The sequence below is a fragment of the Ciconia boyciana genome, chromosome 8 (genome assembly GCF_034638445.1).
Source record: "Ciconia boyciana chromosome 8, ASM3463844v1, whole genome shotgun sequence".
In the NCBI taxonomy this organism is placed as follows: Eukaryota; Metazoa; Chordata; class Aves; order Ciconiiformes; family Ciconiidae; genus Ciconia; species Ciconia boyciana.
This window is the reverse complement of record NC_132941.1, coordinates 3,086,610-3,108,121: the sequence shown is the minus strand read 5'-3', so window position 1 is coordinate 3,108,121 and position 21,512 is coordinate 3,086,610. Positions and strand designations below refer to the sequence as shown.

At 41.1% G+C, this 21,512-nt stretch overlaps 1 protein-coding gene across 10 annotated transcripts in view; it reads right to left on the bottom strand.

The window, feature by feature from the left end:
• MEGF11 (multiple EGF like domains 11) overlaps positions 1 to 21,512 on the bottom strand; it is a 293,113-nt gene that overhangs the window by 88,483 nt on the left and 183,118 nt on the right. For all 10 annotated transcript variants that reach the window (XR_012043914.1, XR_012043915.1, XM_072871110.1 and 7 more), the window contains 4 exons: positions 18,789 to 19,035; positions 16,995 to 17,115; positions 11,566 to 11,702; positions 5,548 to 5,760 (listed from right to left, as the gene is read on the bottom strand). Coding sequence is in view for 8 of the 10 variants with exons in the window: in XM_072871110.1 (XP_072727211.1) it covers positions 5,548 to 5,760; positions 11,566 to 11,702; positions 16,995 to 17,115; positions 18,789 to 19,035 (718 nt within the window). In the remaining 2 variants the exon portion in view is untranslated. The remainder of the gene's footprint in view (positions 1 to 5,547; positions 5,761 to 11,565; positions 11,703 to 16,994; positions 17,116 to 18,788; positions 19,036 to 21,512) is intronic.

Sequence of the window (21,512 nt, the reverse complement as noted above, 5' to 3'; positions counted from 1 at the left end):
TCTTGCTGTCTTACAGAGTGCTGGCATTGTAGGATTAGGAAAAACCCTCCACATTAAATTCCAGAGTTATGGTACCCATAACAATAGTTCTGGGTAGGCAGCAACAGTTGGTGAATAGGCTGTACAGCAGGGGAAGGGAAACTTCTTGACCGTAGCAGAATAAATCTTTCCAAAGCTTTTGGCAAGCCAAACATTAACACACCATAGTGTTATATAGCGTAACAGGCAAAAGGACCTCAAACCTACATAACTAGGTCTGAAATGAGGTTGCAGGCTATGTCCAACCAGGGAACAGAGGATACATCTTAGATACAAAGAATACAATGCCCTGAATCACAAACACTTGTTTGACAATTAAGGTGCCTTGATGCAGTGTTGACTTGAAGATGGCTGTGATTTAGGTGCTTAACCAAAATCCAGAAGACAGCTGTTCTCTTCCCAATCCTGCCAGTGAATCTTGGCCATGTAACTTACTCTTTCTGCCTTCATCTTTCCCATCCCTTTGGAATTCCTTTTAAGATCTGCAGCTGATATCACTAAATAGTACTAAGGTTTTATTATTTATTTTTTTTTCTATTCTGGTATGTATGAACTATTCCAGTAATTAAAGTAATCAGAGTTACATCCTAAATATATTGCAGCTCATGATGTAGGAATAGTATATGTATGCAGGTATGTGTGAATTAAGAAGGCTTCTCTCTTATTATATCGGTATTCTGTAAAATTTCATTCTGTTTAAACTATGTACCTAGACATATAACTATAGCTAGGAAACTCATCTATCATCCAGCCAGCCCTCTATGCATCCAGTCTATCCAGTGAACCAAATGCTAGCTGCATTGAAGTTGAAAAGTTTGAGGCACTTAATGGCAAATGTGTTAAAGCAAAGAATAGAAAATACTGTTAGCAATGCAAATTTATCATATAAATTCCTCCCTTCCTGTTCTGAATGTACCTTTCAAGGTCATGAGTCCATGTAACATTTTGCCAGCATGGGGTGCAGCATGTGTAAGGCACTTCTCCATGCCACCAATAAACTGCAATTAAGAAACACAAACAATTCCTCTGGAGAAGGATCATTTAACGGATGGGTAAGACAATGTGAGGCCTCTGAAAGGATCCCAGAAGGCAAACCCACTAACATCTGCTTTCCAACCACTTGCTGCAAGCAGGAAGGGAACCTTACACTCTTGAAAGAGTTTGGCAGCATTATACATTAGTATTTTGCATCGACTCTTAACAACTTTTATTTCTTCAAATCTCTTGCATAACAGGAAGGAATAGTGTAGAAAACCTAGAGTGAATGCAAGCAGCCAAGTGTTTCTCTGGCACTAGGCCAAGTAGAGGTGGCAACTGGAAGCTGTCCACAGCATGCAACATGGCATGAGAAGGAAATTGTTCCATGGCTCTTGCTGCAGTTCGGAAGCTGCTGTACGATCCCTGGCTTTTGAGCCACATTAATGGCAATAAAAGATATATTTTTTTAAATGTACTAGCTGAACTGAAAAACAGAAAGTAATTTTTGACCTTTACATTTTTTAAGCATCTAATTCTGAGGAAATCTGAGGAAACCTGGTAATTTAACTTTCTTAAGGCAAATTGGGAAAAGAAATGCTTTAGACAGCACAGTCTGTTCCAAATTCTGAATTTGTCCTCCGCACATCTTTCAGCCAAAACAACTTCTTCCCAGTGAATTTCCTGACTTTCTGTTTATACACTAGCACCAGTCATTTCATCTTAATTAACAACAGCCCTAATCCTTTTTTAACAGTATTTTCTGTCTTTTAGTGTTGATACTACATTCCGTCTCCGTTACTAAAATGCCCTCTTGCTTTTAAAGAAGTAGCCACAACGAGACTGTGGGGCCACTACTTCAGTCCAGCACATCTTCAAAGCCAGCCTCATTCAAGAGCATTATTGATTTAGGTCAAGGCAAAACTTCATGTAAGGTCCATGGAGTTTGGTCCTTCCAAACTTTTCAGTGTTGAGGCAGTAATTAGAGCCTCTGGAGATCTATCCATTTCATTAGACTTTGTCACAGTAGGAAAGTGTCAAGGCTTAAGAGGTTACTGTGTCTTCCTTCCCTCTCATGTCTCTGACCTGGGAAAGACATTACTAAAGGCATATGGCTCCACATGCTGGCTCCACACCAGTGTTCAAGAAGGGTGGGTGGTTGAGACCATTCCAGCTATTCATTTCCCTCTCTGCTTTTCGGAAGAGCAAGCCAGCATTATGCCTTTCTGACTGTTGTAGACTGTCTCAACATGGGCTTTTTGCATGGGGAAATTTTTTACGGGTGTATCCTTCCCTGTGGAAGGACAGTCCAAGTCACCAGCACATTCTAAATTACTTAATTCTGGGGTTGTTCAAAAGTCCTGTACAAAGTGCCTTTCAGCGTGCTTTGATGCAGAAATTATTGGATGATGTTCTTCAGCTGTTACTATGAAGGAGGTTAGACTAGATGATCACACTGGTCTCTTCAGACATTAAAACAGATAGATCTATGAAAATAGAAAAGCTGATTGTGTATTTCTTAATGTTCCTCCCCAACCTGCTCCTCAAAGTCCCCAGAACTTTCTGTTCCCGCCAGCTCTCCAATAACCGGATCAAATGAGTCAAAACCATTGACAGAAATAAGCAAGCTTCCCTCACCTTCTTTCAAGTGTTTATATAATTATCTTACACACTTAGGTATTGCAACAAGTAGCCAACAGTTTAAACTGCTCCTGAGGAAAATAGATGGCTGTCAGGAAATTAATCACTTTGGAAGACCACAGTTCCAGTAATGATAAAAATTCAGGGGAGGAATGGGAGGAGGTGGGCGGGAAGAGAAGTATGCGGTATGGGACTGGTTAAACAATCAGTAAAAAGATTTGTTCAGAATATGGAGTGCTTTTGGAGAAGGTCATTTTCCATCAACTCTGACACTCCTCAGCTCAGAAATTGACAGCACTCTGAGGAGCTCATTGAAAAGTGGAAAGCAGAAATACCATGGATGAATGAAAGAACATTTACAGATCTACAGCTTGCTGGTATCTCTTTGTTCCATAACAGCAGTGATAAGATGTAGGAAAAAGGGAGATTTTATCAATGGAGAGACTAGACTCAGTTATTAAGGAAACGGAGATACCATCTTAGCAGAGGATGCTGCAAGTGAAGCTGACGGAGCAGTGATGGGAGGGAAGGCATAAAATATATCTGTCAGACAGCAACCAGGCACAGGTCAGGTACACGGTGTGTAAGAATGACCACATGCCCAGAAAAGAGCTGCGAGAGGATTCGATCCTCCACCTTTCCGAGCTTTCTCAAACTTGAGACCTCACCTTTCTTCACAGCTGGACGGTGCTAGTCTGTTCTTTCAGGAAGGATCTTCTGGCAAACCCCCAGAGCATCTCCCAGGTAGTTCTTTGAGTAACCCAGGATGAATTATTGCACCCTCAAACCCACTATCTTACTCCACATAATTGAGCAGTTAGCAGAAACAGCAGCTGAGCTCAGCCTTGCCCATGGCCTGTAGTCCTTCCACTCTGTTTACACCTTTCTGGGAAAACGGGCACACAAACAGGTTTCTGCAGGCTAGGAGAGGGGGTGAAGACACGCTGTGTCAGCTACTGTCCAAGAGCATATTCTCACCCTCCAGTACACACGAAGAACAGCTTTCACTGAGGAGCAGTTTACCTTGTATTTACCACAGGTTTAAGTCATGCACACTGGCAGGTACTGCAGAGTAGTGTGACACGCAGGAATTTATACCTTAGCTCACTCTGCAGTAATTCTTGAGACATCCCCTATCCTCAGTACGACACAACATTAACCTTTTGTGTATAATGCTCAGCTCATGCCTTAGGGATGTTATGTTTTGCAGTGATTTCGTGATACACAAAAGAATCAGAAGTGATAGAAGCCTGTTGTACAGAGCTACCTTTGAGGTGTCGAACACTTTGGATCCTCGCTGTCAAACCCAATAGAGCTAGAGCTATCTGTCTGTAGAGGACTCTTACAATCAGAATTACAAGACTTTTAAATAACCCATTGTGAGCTCTGACTTTCAGTTAAGCAAAACCTCACCACTCACAGTTCAACTTGAATTCACAAGAAAGATCACCTGTTTATTTCCAAGACTGAGACAAATAGAGTCTATCTCAAGCACACAAACAGATTTGCCTGAAGTGTTTGTGTGTGCGTATGTGTGTGGGTGTGCATGCACACAAATTAGGTGGTATTGCTTGCATACGTAATTGAGGAGAGTGTTTATATTTTAGCAGACTGCAAGATTGCAAGCTAGGTTTTTCATCATCAGCAAGACAGTCAGGTCCCTACCTGTCTGGTTTAAAATTGAAGAATGTCCGTATCAAGGCCATATTTGCTTGGGCATGAATTATGCCCACCTCCCTCTGAAGCCTACACAATCCTGAATTGGCTATGAATGCTGAACAGTAATGGACAGAAAAAGGAGGAAATCAAGTGGGAGCTGAGGGGCTCAGCATCTCGCAGGCATGGTAGGGAAATGTGGGCACAGTAGCCCATCAGAATAGCTCAGGCCAGGGTGGTTTTTGCTGTCCAGGCTCCCTTTACTGCATGTGAGGGAATAGGGAATCTCCAAACAGCAATTCCAGCAGTCAGTTACAAGGCAAGGAGTTACAAAAGGTAACAAATAGGATAATAGGGAAGAGTCTTAAAAATTCTTCCTTTTTTCAGGGTTTGGAAAACTTACTGAAGCCTGCAATGGGAAAGTAAATTCAACCTATCTCATGTTAAATACTCAAGGCTGTTTGTGGCTCTAGCTCTTAGTAATGAGGACCTCAAATCAGATCCTAAAAAGAAGCAAAAGGGAATAAAACATTGAAACGTGACCTTTTAAGTGAGGCTTATTCCATTTTAGGTATACTTCCCTGATATTTATTCTCCTGAATATTTCACACATACACATACTGAATGAAGAGCAAAAATAGTCACACATGAGAAGAGGAGAGATGTCTATTTTGACAATGTCGACTTCGTTACAGTTCCATAGACTGACTTGGAGATATTGATTTCAGTCTATTTATACATCTGCCTCAAGTGTTTTCAACAAGGTAATTTGCCACGAGACATAAACTGAAGCAAATTAGGTTTCATTTTGAAGGTCCCATTGCTGTCTATAGATCTAACAAGAAAACCCATGTCATAAAAAGAGCCAAAATGATGGATTTGAGTAAATATATCTATATTTTTTAAACTTCAGTGGGTTATTATACATACATATGGGCATCATATGATAGTTCTTATGTCTAGAAGACAGCAGTTACAGGATAAGGCCATATGTCAGATTGTTTCAGATTTTAGCAGAACTGTTTAGTTAACAGATACATGCTTAGTAGCTGGCTGGACTGAGGCTTATGGTTCCAAACCTGAGGTCATTTAAATCAAAGGCTGCAATCCAGAGGAACTGCCTGTGTTCTTAATTAAAACTACAGAGAAAAAGGGAGTAGGTGTAGTTAATTGATCTTTTTCCCAATGCTTTTATTTGACCAGTCCCTGCACTAGTATATAACATGATGTACATACCTGAGAGTGTTGGTAATATTGCAAGGACATCTCTTGTTGCATTTAAGGCCATAAAACCCTTCTGGACACATTCTTTCTTGGCAATAAATCCCTTTAAATCCAGGGTCACACATACATGCTCCATTTACATGATAACACTTTGCACCATTTTGGCAGTCACATCTTTGTGTGCACTGAAAGCCGTATGTCCCAATAGGACACTCTTCTTGACACCTGCAATGAAGTATGTGAGACAGGATCCAATTAAATGCTATAGTCTAGTCTGCTTAGGACTTTTACATGGGAATGTTTTTGTTAATGAATTAAGTACAAAATCATTGCTCATTTATTTAAGTAATATACTGTGAACTGATGATATCATTGGAGTGATGTGATATCTTGGGCATGTAAATTGCTGTTAACTGAAAGTGCATTAATCTCTGTCTAATTATATCCTGCAAAATTTGCATTAGTTAATATTACCTTAGTTAACAAAGTGCATTCTTGTTTCCTGAACCATGACAATTCCATTCATCAACCATAAGAAATTGACATAGAATAAGATACTTAATATAAAAAAACCCCATCTGTTTGCTTTCTCTTTACTACAGAAGGACTGTGCACCTTCTTTAAAAGCATAAGGTCCTCTTAGTGATAATGAGGATTGAAAGGGAATGTGATCTATTAAGCAATATTGAGTAAATTGTTCTCCAGCAACGTATAGTTTTACTTTCCCTCTATGCTGTCATTGCACCAGCTTTATACCAACTAGGAGAATATATACTCCTCCTTTGTCTTTTGTGTGTGTTCTGAGTAACTAAAGCTCAAATTTGTTTTTCATCTCTTACTCCAGGGATGCTCAGCAGTGTAAAATCTCAAGACAAATCACTTTCATGCTCCTTAGTGTAGTATCTTCTCCAAAAATGCCAACATTTTTAATATTTGATACACATAAAAATAGAACCTGCAAACACTATACACAGATTGTTTTAAGTTGCACCGTCCACTGACTGTTTAAAATATTTCCCTACTGGATACATTATGAAATCTGCCAAAAAGTCTGTTTCATTGTCCTACACAAGCAGTTCAAGTGTGCATAATATTTCTTACTTTGAAAAGCTCAACTAAGGTCCTAAAGAAAGCAACTGATTCTGTGCTTGACATAATTCAGTGGTTTCAAAATTCTGCAATGAGTCAGTACTACAGTTTACATGATCCACCGTGAAATACAGATAGGCCTTTTCAGTTAATAAAAAAAGAAAAAGCAGCCCACAAAAGCCCAATTCCCTTATCGCATGGATGCCAGATATTGGAAATTGCCTATCAGCATTAATTTAAGCCTGAGCATTGATTAAAGTGTATACTGTAAACTCAGTGGATAGAGGCAATTGTTAAATGTCTTTCTGCAGGTCATTTCACAGCTGGCAGGTGAGAGTTAATATAATGATCAGTAATAAAAGATTAATGTGTGATGCAAGCCAGGCAAAACTGCAATGAACACAGTCAGTATATAAGAAGAGCATTACTTTTGCAGCTTCAGATTATCACGTTCTACTAAAAATGAACAAAGCAAAAGGCCTAGCTAGTGATTTAATTGCAGCAAGCATCAAAACAGTTACTAGTTACACAATCCAAGTTCAGGAGTTTATATGAGACCCAAAGAGAGAGGAGCCTGTGACAAAAAGGAAGGGAAAGAGCCCAGAGAATCACCAGCGGTACTGGCTGCTAGCCTTGCTGCTCTCAGGGTAGTTCAGCTGCAAAGAAAATAACCAGCAAAGAATGGGTAACATTAGGACTGAAAGACTTAAAGCAAATGAAATGCAATGAAGAACATATTAAGATGCCTTATGTCTCCATTGCTGTATACAGCTCTACTAGTTAGCAGGAGAGCACTGTACTCAACGAGATGAATACTTAGTCAATAGTGCACTATATCATTCTATATTTATAGAAGATGAAGCATTACCTAGCAGGGAGAAAAGCATCTGGAAATGAAATATTGACGACCTAATCCATTTACATAATTAGCCTTTTTCTACTAACAATTTAACCAACTTATTTATTTGGAGATCAAGCAGCTACTGCTAATGAATTTTATACAAAGAATGCTAATAATGACTCCTCTGGAACATAAGAATAATCACAGCAGGAATTAGCTTTCTACTTAAACATCTTTCCTTTGCAACATATCAATCTAATGTGTCCATAGCACCATTAACAACCAGATACATTGTTCAATTAAATTACAAAATGAGCTGCTAAGCCCTAGTTATGTTTCTTGTTTAATTTACATTGCTTTCTGCCTATCTGGGGAGATTCGTATTATAATATCCACTGAACTTTAATATGTACTATAATTATTTGGGTTGGGATAGGATAATATGGCTGTCACCTGTAGAATTAATGGAAGCAATTTCACAAAATATTAAACATAAGACAGCCTGCTTAACAGATGAACTTAGTCAACACACCTATATTTTTTCCAGATAATTTTTTTTCGTGGAATAACGCTGTGAAGTTTTTTAGGCTTTTCTGTCTGTTTGTTTTGAAACAGCGATCACATTTATGTAGCACAGACAAATATTAAAAGCCATCCAAAATGCACTAACCTGGAGACTGCCATTCTGTCGATAAAAGATATAGGTACAAACACAACAACAAGAGAACAAGTCTGCTCATATTGTTATAACAAATGTGGTATTTATTCTGGTAAGATTCAATCTTTAGGTTTAATGGCAATGTGGAAAGCAAAGCTAAAAGAGTATGTTCACTTTTCCTGTCAGCCACTGAATTCTTAGACGCCCCATCCTCAGCTTCTAACTGTGCTTCTGCTATTATTCCTTTCCAGTTTGCAAAACATGCATTTACATGACATACCCAGTCATTTCAGCAGAGCACAAAGCTTCCTGGAGTTATTAATAGCGCTTGCCAATTTCCTAGATATTTAGTGCAGTGCCACTTCCTGGAAAACAGGTAGGGAACAAAGTGTGGCAATTACACTTACATAGACCTTTATGACCATTGCATCTCCACAAATATTTATCTAACAATATGTTATTATCTTCTGCACAAGACGATGAACTGTAGTATTATATACGACTTATTGACAATTTAAAAAGATGATAGTAGATAAAGTGTGTTTTCATTTTTATTGTTGTTATTCACAATATCTGTTCTTATTAAGAAAATTTTTTCAGTGCCTTGTAAAATTTTAAGGAAAACACTATTTTGTTGTGCAGCAGCATTCTCCTGCTATACTTGCAATTATACTGTAACACTGCAACAGTTGCATGAGATCCAGAAATTAAAATAGACTTTAAGCTATTGGTGCTGACTAATCTGTCCCATTGTCCATGCTGTATGAACACATAACCAAGGAAGGCAATTTAGACTTCTTAAAGACCTTGTGCCTGCTCCTGCCCTCGCTGAAATCAATGGGCAATCTACCATTAGCTAACTGTAGTTAACAGCAAGGTAAGGGTATGCGTGCCTGTTCAGAGCAAACCATTATGGGCAACGTGCTGTCCTAGCCCAAGTGAGAGCCAGAACTCCAATTGAATATAATGGGCCTAAGGTTTCACCTCCCTTATTGAAGACTGATTAAAGGCTGATAGATAAACATGCTTTAACCTTCTGAGAACCCATTTGAAAGGTGGGAATTTCTAGGCTAATGCAGTTTTTCCGTGCTGCTAGGAAAGCTTTCCGAACTGCCCGTTTACCTAACTTTCTCCTGTTCGCATTTGTCCTTCCACACGCCTGCATTTCTGCTCTTCTGCCTCTCCCTTCGGTGTCTATCTTTCACTTCCCTGCTCCGGGAGGGGGCTCCAGCCATTGCTAAGGGTTTTGCTTGGGTACAGGTCCACAGTGTGACCTTCCCTTGGCTTCTTTTCCACCTCTTCCAACTGATCATGCCTTATTTTCTCCCTCCCTGCTTCTGTCTTCCCAAGCATCATCTCTCTTTGGAGCCCAAATCTCTCTCACTTTTCTCCAAGTACAGATCTGAAGACCCCACACTCCGACGAGAGGAAATGGCCTCAAGTTGCACCAGGGGAGGTTTAGACTGGATATTAGGAAATTTTACTTCACTGAAAGGGTCGTCAAGCATTGGAACAGGCTACCCAGGGAAGTGGTTGAGTCGCCATCCCTGGAAGTATTTAAAAGGTGTTTGGATGAGGTGCTTAGGGACATGGTACAGTGCTGGTCTTGGTAGTGTTAGGTTTACGGTTGGACTCGATGATCTTAAAGGTCTTTTCCAACCTATACGAGTCTGTGATTCTGTGATTCTGTGATTCCCTTTGCTCAAGGACAATTCTTGTGAACTCCTGCTAGGTCTGCCCTGTAGTGCCTCCTCTGCTCAGTCTCTCTCCAAGCCGCCTTCTCCAGCCCCGCTCTAAGGGTGATCAGCAGCAAACCCCTCTGCTTTTGACAGCAGGCAGAACTAGGTCTTCTGCTTTCTGCTTGCCATCTCCTTTCCTCATCCCCAAGGGTCCTTCCCGTACTCTTATTGCTGGAGTGTGTAAGTGTTGCTGTTCGGCATCTCCATTACTATTCTTTCCCTGTGCCACACGCTGGTAGCAGAGCCAGCTCTTCTGCTGCATGTCCTCCCTCGCGGCTGGGGGCTATATTGGCAGCTGAGCAAAGAAGCTGGCTCAGCTGCAGGCTGCTGGCTGGGAGCTCCCGACAGCTCTAACACTGTTGATTCACCTACAGCCAGAAATCAATCTAGGTCTGCAACAACCAAATGAGGAGACCTAGAGACAGAGGGCCTCTGTCAGCCTTCCTGAGCATGGCCAGCACTGGGGACAGCTTGGGATTGAAGTGTGGTCACCAGTATAAGTGCCCAGGCTGCACAGTTGCTTCCTTTAGTGAAATTGTCTCCAAAAGGAGAGAAAGAGAAAGCTTTGGTTAGCAACAGTAATTATATGGTACCCTGTGGCTGAAATCACTGTCTCCAGATGGAGAATAGGGGAAGAGAGACACACTGATGTTTTTTCCACTAAATTAATTTGAAATAATTAGTATTTCCACCATATTCAACCAGATGCAAATTCTGACATAATCTCCAGAGCCCCCTCCAATTAGCGCTGTCGATAAAATGGAAACAAGGAACTTCCACATTTAATGGGAAAGAGCATAGCCTTCTTAACCCCACCACAGTGTTGAAGGTTGGTCTGTTTGTGTGCTATAAAGACCTGCTGATTATACAATGAAGCAAGAAATGAGAAATTCCAATGAGCTTTGCTGCATAAAAGTATAATTGTAGCATATGTCAGTATACTGATATTAGCTGCTTGTAGCTAATAAAAAAAGGGAAGGTATAGGAGAAAGAGCTTTAGCATAGCGTACACTAGTGAGCTGTGCCCACGGTCTCTGGAAACCCTGGTGACACAGTCCAACCCCTAGTGAAAACTGCATATGAAAGCTTGCTAACTGCAGCTTCCGCACCACTGTTAGCCCTGCTGGCAGGGTTAGCTGGAGGGCTAAGCCAACACGTGTTACAATCCCACCTCGACTTTGCTGTGCAGTCGTTTTGCTGAATGCACGACACCTTTGTAAAACAATATTATCACCTTCTGATCGATTTATGGGTGAAGGCTCTCATTTATAAATTTTGAGCATTTATCACCTTTTGTTGGTGTCTGAGATGGATCAGTGCTGCAGCAGTGCAGAGGGGCTGAAGGAAACATTAAACTGCTGCATTGCTTACTCTTGAGGATATTAATTTGTATAAATATAGTTCATTTACATATCTTGTAAACATGTAATGCTTTCTATTAAATTTATCACTGTAAATATCTAAATTAAATTTAATCCATTAAATTTTAAAAGTTATATTAAAAATCTGTAAATGGAGAGCATTGCCAATAAAAAGTAATAACATTGCTGCATTTATAATGCTTGAACTGATTCAGAAGGATGAACCTAATTGGAGCAATAGAAACATAACACCATTTTTCAGAGAATAAGATTGTCCTAGAAGGGATATAAATATTGCCAATTCATGGTTACAACTAAAGGCTTTGGGGGTTTGATTTTTACCTGTCTCCTATATAGCCAGCTGTACAGATGCATTTTCCTGTCACGGGATCACAGTGTCCTCCGTTGTGGCATGGGCAGTCCTGGCTGCAGTTAATTCCAAATGTTCCAGGAGGACATGGCTGTGCACACACTAGTCCCTGGTAAGGTTGCAGAAAGAGCAATATTTCAGTCAACATTCATAATGCAATAAATTTCTATATGCAGCTTGGATTTTTATTGTCCTTCTTGCTAAAACTAGATCTAAGTGTAGTGGCAATATTTTTTCTATTTAAGATGGGCTAAAGACAGCCTCAAAATTCTGCTGCCAGAGTAAATGCCTGTCTATCCTATCTCCAGAAGAGATTTTTCTTGCCACTGTATAGTTACTGATAATTCTCTTCTTTGGATCTCCTCCATAAACTGAAGCCGGAGTTGCAGGATATTCACTGCCCCTTGAATAGACGCAGGAAGGCTTGGGAGAGGTTAAAGGCAACCAGAGAAGGCTACAAAGCTGCATATGTGCTGGTGGTTTTTTTTGCGTAATACAGAGTCAGAAAAGTTGTTGGACCTACGCTGGATAAGTGTCACAAAGTGAACATTTGGGAAGAGGGGATTGTTGGAAAGACTGCATTGGAAGGATAAGTTCTGTGAGTTGTGATAGTCTGTGATGATCTCCCCTGTTCAGACAGCCCCACTTCATCCAGCCACGAAGAAGACCAAATCCAACTGCTGGAGAAGTCCTCTGCTACTCTTCAGATCCTACCTACTTCATTCCCTCTATTCTCATTCAGCTCCCACACTCATCTCTTCAAGCAGCACAGAATGGCATCTGCCAGTGCTTTGTCTAAGCCATGGAGGAGGCATGATGGGAACAACAGACTGGGATAGTTGCAGAAAGCCACCGGTGATGACATAGAAGCAATTTGACTCTCCACATCAGAAGTGCAGCAGCCTTTTGGCCAGAAGAAGTGATTTTGCAGTGGAATATCTGCCTAATCCCTGAACACTGGCTAGATTAATCACGCAACATCCTCCCAGCTCCTTATCTCCAATCTTGGAGCCATATTTCAGTCCCTGACCTGCCTCAACTCCACATCTTGGTGGCTACCTCCTTCCCCCATTTTATGCTCCCAGCCCTCTGCTCTCCTGCCTCTTTATTCCAGTCTGCCCCACGTCCTTGTTGCAGACTGCCTTTTAGTCCTCTCCTTCATCTGGACCCAAATGTCCATCTCTGAGTTGTTTCCTTCTTCCCCTCCCTGCTTAACCGTCCCTGAAAGTGAAGAAAAGACAGACTGTTATTCTTGGTTGTCTACCCCAGTACTGCTCATCAGGAAAAGCAATTGCTGGGCAAACCTTGTTTGAGCTGTTCAGCCCCAAGGCAGAGAATGCTTACCACGGGTTGTGTCTTTGGAGAATTTATCTGCCAAACTCAGGTGGTTTTCCCCAAAGTATCACATAATCTCCCCTGCCAAGTATTAGGGCCTCACAAGGATTTCCCTCGACTTTCTTAGAAGTTGTATGAATGGGTTTTTATGTGAGCAAACATAAAATCTGAGGCTGGCATCCACCTGAGTAAATTCAGCCAAAACAAGTCTGGCAGTGCTGTGATCTGAAGATGGGGTCCTATAATGGAATATGTTTGGCAATTGTAGCAAGCGGTGCTGCTGCCAGTGCCATGCACAGTGCACAGTGTTTGACAGAAATGGTGGTTTTCTGTCCCCATTATTATTTTGTTTTAATCTCTCAGAAGTCTTATTTCCCTAACCAAACCTCAGGGGCTCTGAGTTTTGAACAAGGCACATATTAGACAAAACATCAAATAGGAACATAATGGCTGCTTTCACTCCTTGGGGTTCTCGCTCAACAGTCTGGGAAGTTTAGCAATATCAACAACCCCGAAGTGGAGAGGCTGTTCTTCAATGTAATCATAAAACAGATACTTCAGGCCTTTCCTAACCAGTGATAGGTGGCTCCTTGGCTGTACAATAGACAGGTTGGCCTCAGTTCAAGAACATTCAGATTACGGTGTTAAAAACCCGGTGTCGCTGGACTTGAGTAATACACAACACTATATATCAGAAAATGTAACTATCCATTTATCTTGATAATAAATACTTTCTCTCTTCAAGACTCAAAAGGAACAGGATTTCTATCAACAAATGATGAGAAAGCAATACTCTGTGATGCATCCCCCCAGAGCCAAGAGAATCTTTAGGCATACTTTTGACATTAATATGTACTAAGGGAATCCAAAACATCTCTCTCTGGAGGATCAAATGTCAGACCAACGTTTTCTGCTGCTTATACATCTAATCAGTAAAGTTCACCCCATCAGCACCTTTTTTAAGGCCCTGATCTCATCAGTTTCTGCCTTTGACATTGTTTGCTATAGTATTACCATTTTGTAGTATAGAAAAGATTTTTTTTCTGCTCCATTTTCTCACACACCCCCATGTTGAAAATCCACAACAGAAAGAAAAATAGACAAAAACACAAATTGTACTTGCTTCATAAAGCCCAGAGGCAATGAGAAAGAAGTGATGAGCAGAATGTGTTGTATTAACATGGCACCATGATGCAGAGCCTTGGGAATGAGATCAGGGACCAAACAGGGTGTGTTGCCAGTGACAAATGTTCTGTCATGTAAGGAAAGATTGCTGCTTTCCTGAGCACAGAGATCTAGTCCTTCAAAAGAGTTTCTGAGAAGCATTGTAAATGATAAATTTAACTTCTCTCCCCACTTCCTGAGAGTGCTTGGAGAATTTAATACTGCAAATGAGAAAGATGTATAGAATTAAGCCTGTAAATAGTTAATGAGACCCTAAAGCAGCCACCCACTAACTCCCACAGCCGCAAAGACACAGAAGTGGAAAAAGCCCAACATTGTAGTATGCTGGAAGCCACATTTTGTTTAGTTCAACAGCATGTGCTGTTAGCCATCACCCTCTTGGTGAAAACCCCAAGGGACAGTGAAACCTCACAGGACACAGTTCGTATAACTTGTTGTGCTTCTGGGAGAGTCTGCACTGGGAGGGAGGAAGCAGGAGGAAAGAAATATTACAAGTAATAAAAGAAGCAGGCTTTGAAGATGGCAGATCCAAGGAAGAACCTAAGAACCCTAGAATTTCCTCCTGTTCAACTTATTGCCTCCCCTTGCATATCCCACAGGCAACCAAGCCCCTAAGGGAGCTGAGCTGCTGTTAATAAGCCTACCCTAGGAAAGGATAAAAGTCTCAGCTCATCCAGCAGCAATAAAATCCAAGTGGGTTTGCACTTGTATAAATCCAGGGAGAATTCTCTCCTTCCAACATGATGGTATATTCAATACATACGTGCAGTCTCGAGCCTCAAAATCAGCAAGTAAAATTCCTGATGTCAAAGAAAGACTATCCATGGTGTGAAATAAAATGAATGCTGTCTAGCAATCCCATCTCGCTTGCTCATTTACAGCCCACTCATGTCTCACTTCCAAAACCATTCCAACCACCAAGAGTTAAAAATATAGCACAAAAAAATATTTTTTTCTCTGTCTGTGTACTGAATTACCAGCTTTTCATTAAAACCCTGGAGAGACCCTTTATACTTAAAATCTCAACATTTACAGGCTGAGTGCTTTTACTTATAATTTCAGTTTCTTTCCCCCAGAATACTTGATCTCTCTTCAATTTTCAGTTATGCTTGTTTCAAACATCAATTGTTAAGTCTAGGGTTTCTCTGGGGACAGAGCAGCCAACAACACAGTTTTCAGGGAAGTCTCTCTGGGCAACTAAAAATGCAGAGAAGAATCTCCAAGCTGTAAGGAACAGGGCAGAAGTGGGCCAGAATACGTGACCACAGATGTTGTGCAGCCCCAGCACTGTGGTTCTTCTTTAGGGTCTATGCTGCATCCTAAAAGACCTCTAAAAACTTCCGGCTCTATTCTGATATTCTTACATCTCTTTAGTGATTTTTTAACTTTGCAAAAAAAGAGAAAACTCCTGACAAAATACAGGTAAGGAAGAGTACAGCAAAACAACTCTTGGCATGCAGAAGATAAGGGGAGGTGAAAAAAATGCCCTAAAAGTAATATTTTTATGTTAATCACTTTTTCGATCACTTCTTAGGGGTAGTGCCAGAATGGACTGATAGGCCCTCAAAAATATTTGAATTGCTTCCTTTATGCTTTAGCTCCAGTACTCTTTAGGAAAGAACCTTTTCTTTGTCTCCACTGAAAGAACCTTTTCTTTGTGTCCATTGAATGCCAGTTGAGGGTAAGGTGCCATACTCTTACTTAAGTTTCTGAAAAGTTTTGCCTGCTTCATCATTTGAAATGGAATATCGTCATCACCACCTTTGCCATGGCTGGCCAAGTTAGAGACACTCTAACTCTCCGGCTAAAGAGAGATTTTCCATACACAGCTTCCACCAAAAATTATGGGCAGCAGCGTTCTCCTGTGTGGCTGCCTGATAGCCACCAGAATCTCATGGTTGGTACTTTTTAACTAAAAGTAGCTGTGTGATCAAATGGAGGCAGCATTTGCTGTACTAATCTAAAGGAACATAAACATCTCTCTCTCAGCCCTTAAATGTTTCAACAGGTATAAGGTCCACATCAGAAGCCATAGTTGTATGATGATCTTCAGGGTCTTCCACATATTAAAATAAAAAGTCACAGTACTTGTATGCATCAAAATCCAGCAAGATTGCCAAGAGACTAATTGTCAGATATAGGAAAAATGCCAGGAAATCTAGTACAGCTAAATGGTACGTAGACCTGTGAGACTTGGCAAACCCCAAGAGAGTTAATTATTACATTATTGATAAAGTTGAGGACTCTTAAAATGTTTGGCCTTGCTTTCTTGACACAAAGGATTAAAGGTTAGGGCAATTTGCTCTCTCCAGTGCAACCCCTGATGCAAGCAAATCTATTGCAATCAATGGGAATTACGCCTGAGTAAGGACAGGACACTGAACTGGTCTCTGTGTCCTATGTATAGTCCTGCTTTAACGACTGCCTGAGCCACTGAATTCCCCCTGGCTTCTCCCTCTCCCTCTCTCCTGAAGGGGAAACAGGACAGTGCTTTTGATAATGTTGAGCTGGGCTTTGAGCATTCTGTCCCGTGTGAGGGCAGTGTCTAAGGGTGCAAAGAATATTCCAAGGAACTGTAATTCAGAGACAATTTTTTTGTGTCTTCTCCCACACAGAAGTGTCATGAGCAGTCACTGCTTGGTTTACTGTTGTATGTTTAACTCTATGATGGTAGCTGCCAGTCATCAACTGGTGGCCTGTCCATGTAAGTGCTGTGCACACATAACAAAGGTGGTCCCAGTTTCAGAATTGCTAGAGCCTCGTGACAAGAAATAGCAGATACACATCACAAGCACACAGGGAAGGCATCTGCTGAGACAGTGAAAACTTAACTTCCTATTCCAACCTCTCAGTGAGGGATAAGTATGAACAAACCACGCACCATCCATCCAGGAGGACAGGAGCACTCTCCAGTGATGTGGTGGCAGACTCCCCCGTTCTGGCAAGGGCAGCGCAATTCACATTGAGCTCCATGACTGCCTGGGGGACAGCGCTCTTCACACCTTTGTGGAGAGAGAAGAAACAAAAACCAAAGAGATCATTTAAAAGAACTTACAGAAAATAGTAAATGAGGAAAATCCACAACACAGTTCATCATGGGGAGTCCTTATGCAAATTATGAAACCTCAGTAAGCCTCAGCTGGCATTACCAATTAGCCAAGATTTCTTTTATTTCTTCTGGGGTTATTTATGTGCCATGGATCCAGTCCTGTAAGGCTGACGCATGCGTGTAATCTTTATGCATGTACCAAATTCCACCCATCTCAACAGGACAACTCATATCCGTTAAAATAGCCCAGGAAAGTAAGAGTTGCAGGATGAAGCCCTCAATGTGAATTATGTGACATGCCTATAAAAGAAGCTGCAAATAGAATAAAAGGATGGGATTAAAATGCTTGAAATTTCTCCAGTCACTACTAAATGTTAACATTTGCAGTGTATAATGGACTGGTAAGAACTCAGCATCTTTTAAAGGCTATTTAAGGTTGTTGGGTCTCTCTCAGTACTCATGGGGGGCAAGCGTAAGGCTAGTCTCTGCAAAAACCAGAGTCTCCTGCATTCGCACATTGGTGCTTTTCAGTATTGCTTCTTTCTCTGATCCCAGGTTCTGAAGCTACAGTAGGTTCTTCCCCTAAGTGACGATCCTCTGATGAGGATGTTCATACAACATATCGGTGGTTGGCCCTGCAAGTACTTACTGCTGAGAAATGACATACTAATGTCAGTGGGACCACTCCTAATAGTAAGCAGAGTCTTTAACAGTGAGTGCTTCCAGGACTGAGGTCACAAGTCTATGAGGAAATCAGGTACAAAATAAAATATTCAAAAGCCATATCACTTATGTATGAGGGTTAATATTGTCTTTATTTTTTATCTTCCCCCTCATGCAGGTCAACAAATAATATTAGACAGCAAAAGTATTAAGTCACCTGTAATAGATCTCCAACCAAATTCAGTGACTAAATTCTCTTTTCCCCTTAAATAATTTTGAAAAACATAATTACTTCTGAAACTACTGAAAGATCTCTAATGAGAACTGATGTTACACTGTGGGCAATTTTAAACAAGGAACTATTGCTTGCTGCCCTAAAATTAATATGCAGATTTTGTGAATCCTACTGGTAAACTTTCAGTGTGGTGGATGGGGATTTAGCTACATGATTCTCGTTAAAGTTAATAGGAGTCACACCGCTAAATCCCTGCTCACTATGCTAAAAATTTACCCCCTAGATAGTAAGCTGATATAGTTAACAGTAATGCTTCCTCAGTTAGATTGAAAGTCAAATAAATTGGGGATGGTAAGTCCCATTTGATACTGCACTGGACTGCTAATGAGTTGAATGTCCAATTGCTCATAAAAACTCAACTGTAATTTGGATTATATTCACATACTGAACTTAGGAACAGGTACAGTTGTTGTACAAGCTGGAAAATATAATGGATTTTTAAGTTCACTTTAGGACTAAATTTTATTTTATTATGCAGACAGGTATAATTAGCAGTGAAAGAGACTTCCTTTATTTAGTTTCTCTGAAATTTTGTTACCTGATTTCTGCAAAGGAAAGTGTATAGTATAGCAGTTGGGTAAATTTTGCCAATTACTCATTGCATTAAAGGCGGTCAAAGCAAGGCTGTTAAATGATGCGGAGTAAAATACACCTATCATTGAACTTACAATACCCCCGTGTATCCGGGAGCACAGTGACATTCTCCCGTTTTATGGTCGCAGGTAGCTCCGTTGTGACATTGGCATTTAAACTGGCAGCCCTTGCCGTAGCTCCCGGGGTCACAGAGCTCTTCACAGCGCCATCCTCGGTACCCATCTGCGCAGACGCAGGCACCCGTGATGGGGTTGCAGAGCGCCTCGTTCTGACACTGGCAGCGGTTGCTGCAGTGGGGTCCCCAGTGCTCGCTATCGCAACCTGTAAAACATACAGTCATTTACCGAGATGATTAGGAAAGTGCATCGCAAGCATCTCATCTCAGCCTCTTATGCTTAGGTTGGCAAGCAGGCAGAGGCACTGTTAATACCAGGAACTATCTGAAAGGCCCTCAAACTTTCTAAAACCACCCCCCTGATCCAGCAATCTACTTTAGCATGCAAGGAGACAACAGCACTAGTTATGTACCTAAATTTGAGGACTTAACACCCTTATTGGATCAGGACCTAAATCTTTTAATATCCTGTTTCTTAGTGCTCTTAGATAGCTGGAAGGAATGAATTTATAGTGGAATTAGATGCAGAGGATCACATTCTGGCTGCAGTGTAGTTAATGGCAGGTAGTGTTGCCAAGCAAATTCTTTAGATTTAATAATGTCATCAAATATTGTTTCTTTGCACTGTTCCCGTAAGATAATAAATATGATCATCCAGAGAAGGCTTTCTCCTATGGTGTTGCTTTTTTGTTGTTTTTTGTTTTTTTGGTTTTTGGGGTTTTTTTCTGGAGTAAAGAGATGGTAGGGAAGAAAGTAACACTGGAGATGGGATTTCATGAGGCTGCTTAAACCAGGCTTAGGGATGAAGGTATGGAGTGTGTATGTCAGGTAATTTCTGTGCTAGTAACAGTATGTACTAGCATTACAGAAGGGCCCCAAACCCTATGGCCATTGACACAGAGGGAAGGTTCCCTACAGAATGCATTAAAGCACAGTGAGAACCCTTCACATGACAATCCTGCCTGATCCCTTCTCCTTGTTTGTGGACCGAACACAGGATGAGAGAGGGAAGTCAGCATTACAGAAACAGTTTGATCCTGATTTGCTATAGAAACAGCAATCAGCACCTGCAAAACACCCGTTTAAGATGTACGCATACTAAACAGAGAGCTCAAAGCAAACACCCAGAGGTTAAGGTTTCCTCAGTAAATGGTCAGCAGAAAAACAAGGATTTCTTCAGTAGTCCTACCCTGTGCTTAGTAGCCTTTCAATATAGCTATGTCAAGGGTGAAGAAACTCATCATTCTATTCAGAATAGAGTTGCTGGCAAAATCCCTGGTAAAGACACAGTTACAGATTATTTTCCAGGTACAGTTGGCTGTGCTCAGAGAGCTGGTTTCAGTTATACCAGCTACTCTTCTGCTCGTGTAAAATCCACTGCCGTGCACGAAATGAGTGTGTAATCCCAGCAACAGAGCTGTCTTCACAAACTCTTTCATTTGCAAACATATCCCCAGGTGACACTTGCTGCTTCTCAGGCCCGGATCTCTGTTTCCAGATTTAGCAAGGTAAATGTAAAGCCCACTTAAGACTGAAGTTCTTGTCCTAGAAATTTCATAGCTCTCCCCTTCTGTGGCACATGGCTATAAACCCACACCAAACAACTATATCTAGCAGTTAATTTGGCAATCTTTTTGTCCTTCTCCTTGAGAAGAGGGATACTCATTAGTCAGTCTGAGGCTATTCAACAGAAAAAGAAGAGAAAGGGACTTTACTCAACCAGCATTACTGATTACCAATTTACAAATTCGTGTTCCTTACGCAAGAGTGTTAAAGGCCAAAATAAAGCCATGAGAAGACAATTCCAGGGTCTCTGGAAGGATCTGCAGGGTCTTACGGGATGCACGTGCAGAGAGAGATGGTTTCATGTCCTGCAGAAAGCAGAGCGTGCAACATACCCCTGTGCATAATCCTGCTTGTGCCTCACACAAGATATTTTATTGCTTTGCTTCATTTTTCCCACAGCTGTGAACAGGGATGATAGTTCCGCACTAACACCGCTGGGAGCCAAGCAAACAAAATCTTACTCTTTATAAGTCTTAAATTATTACTGAGAATCTGTGGAAAGAGATGATCTATCTTTATTTCACATAGACACTTGCTAAGACTCTGTAAGCCTTCTGGGGCAGGGAGCAAATCTGCTGGAGCTGATGGAGTTTCCCAGCAATTTCCGTTCCAGAAACACTGATTTGTTTTCCACAGAACTTCAACATCAAGGGATGCCACTCTGCACCTCCACAAAGGGTACAATCTGAACCACACAAGCAGAGCCGATAGCCCTTTGCATGGGGAGGTGGAACGCAGGAATCAAACTTAACCTTACTTGCTTCAGGGACTTGATTCTTACCTTACCACACTTCACATTAAAGCCTGGACTGCCAGACTGTGAGTTGCTCTGGGCTGATATAATTCCAGCTGCAATTAATTTGCTTAATATGAATAAATAACACTCATTAGAAGATGTGACTTATATCCTTGGTCTTCCATGTCTCAGATGAGTGCTCCAATCATCAGCTCTCTCTGCTCGGTTTGTGTTTTTTCGTTTGAAAGAAAGTGAAGGAGAAAGCAAACCTTTTATAGGAAGGGAAAACTATTTCCCATCATCAGCTCAAGCATCTTGTTTCACATTTACAGTGTCTGCCCCAAACACAACTCCTTTTATGTAAATCAATCTTATTTGAAC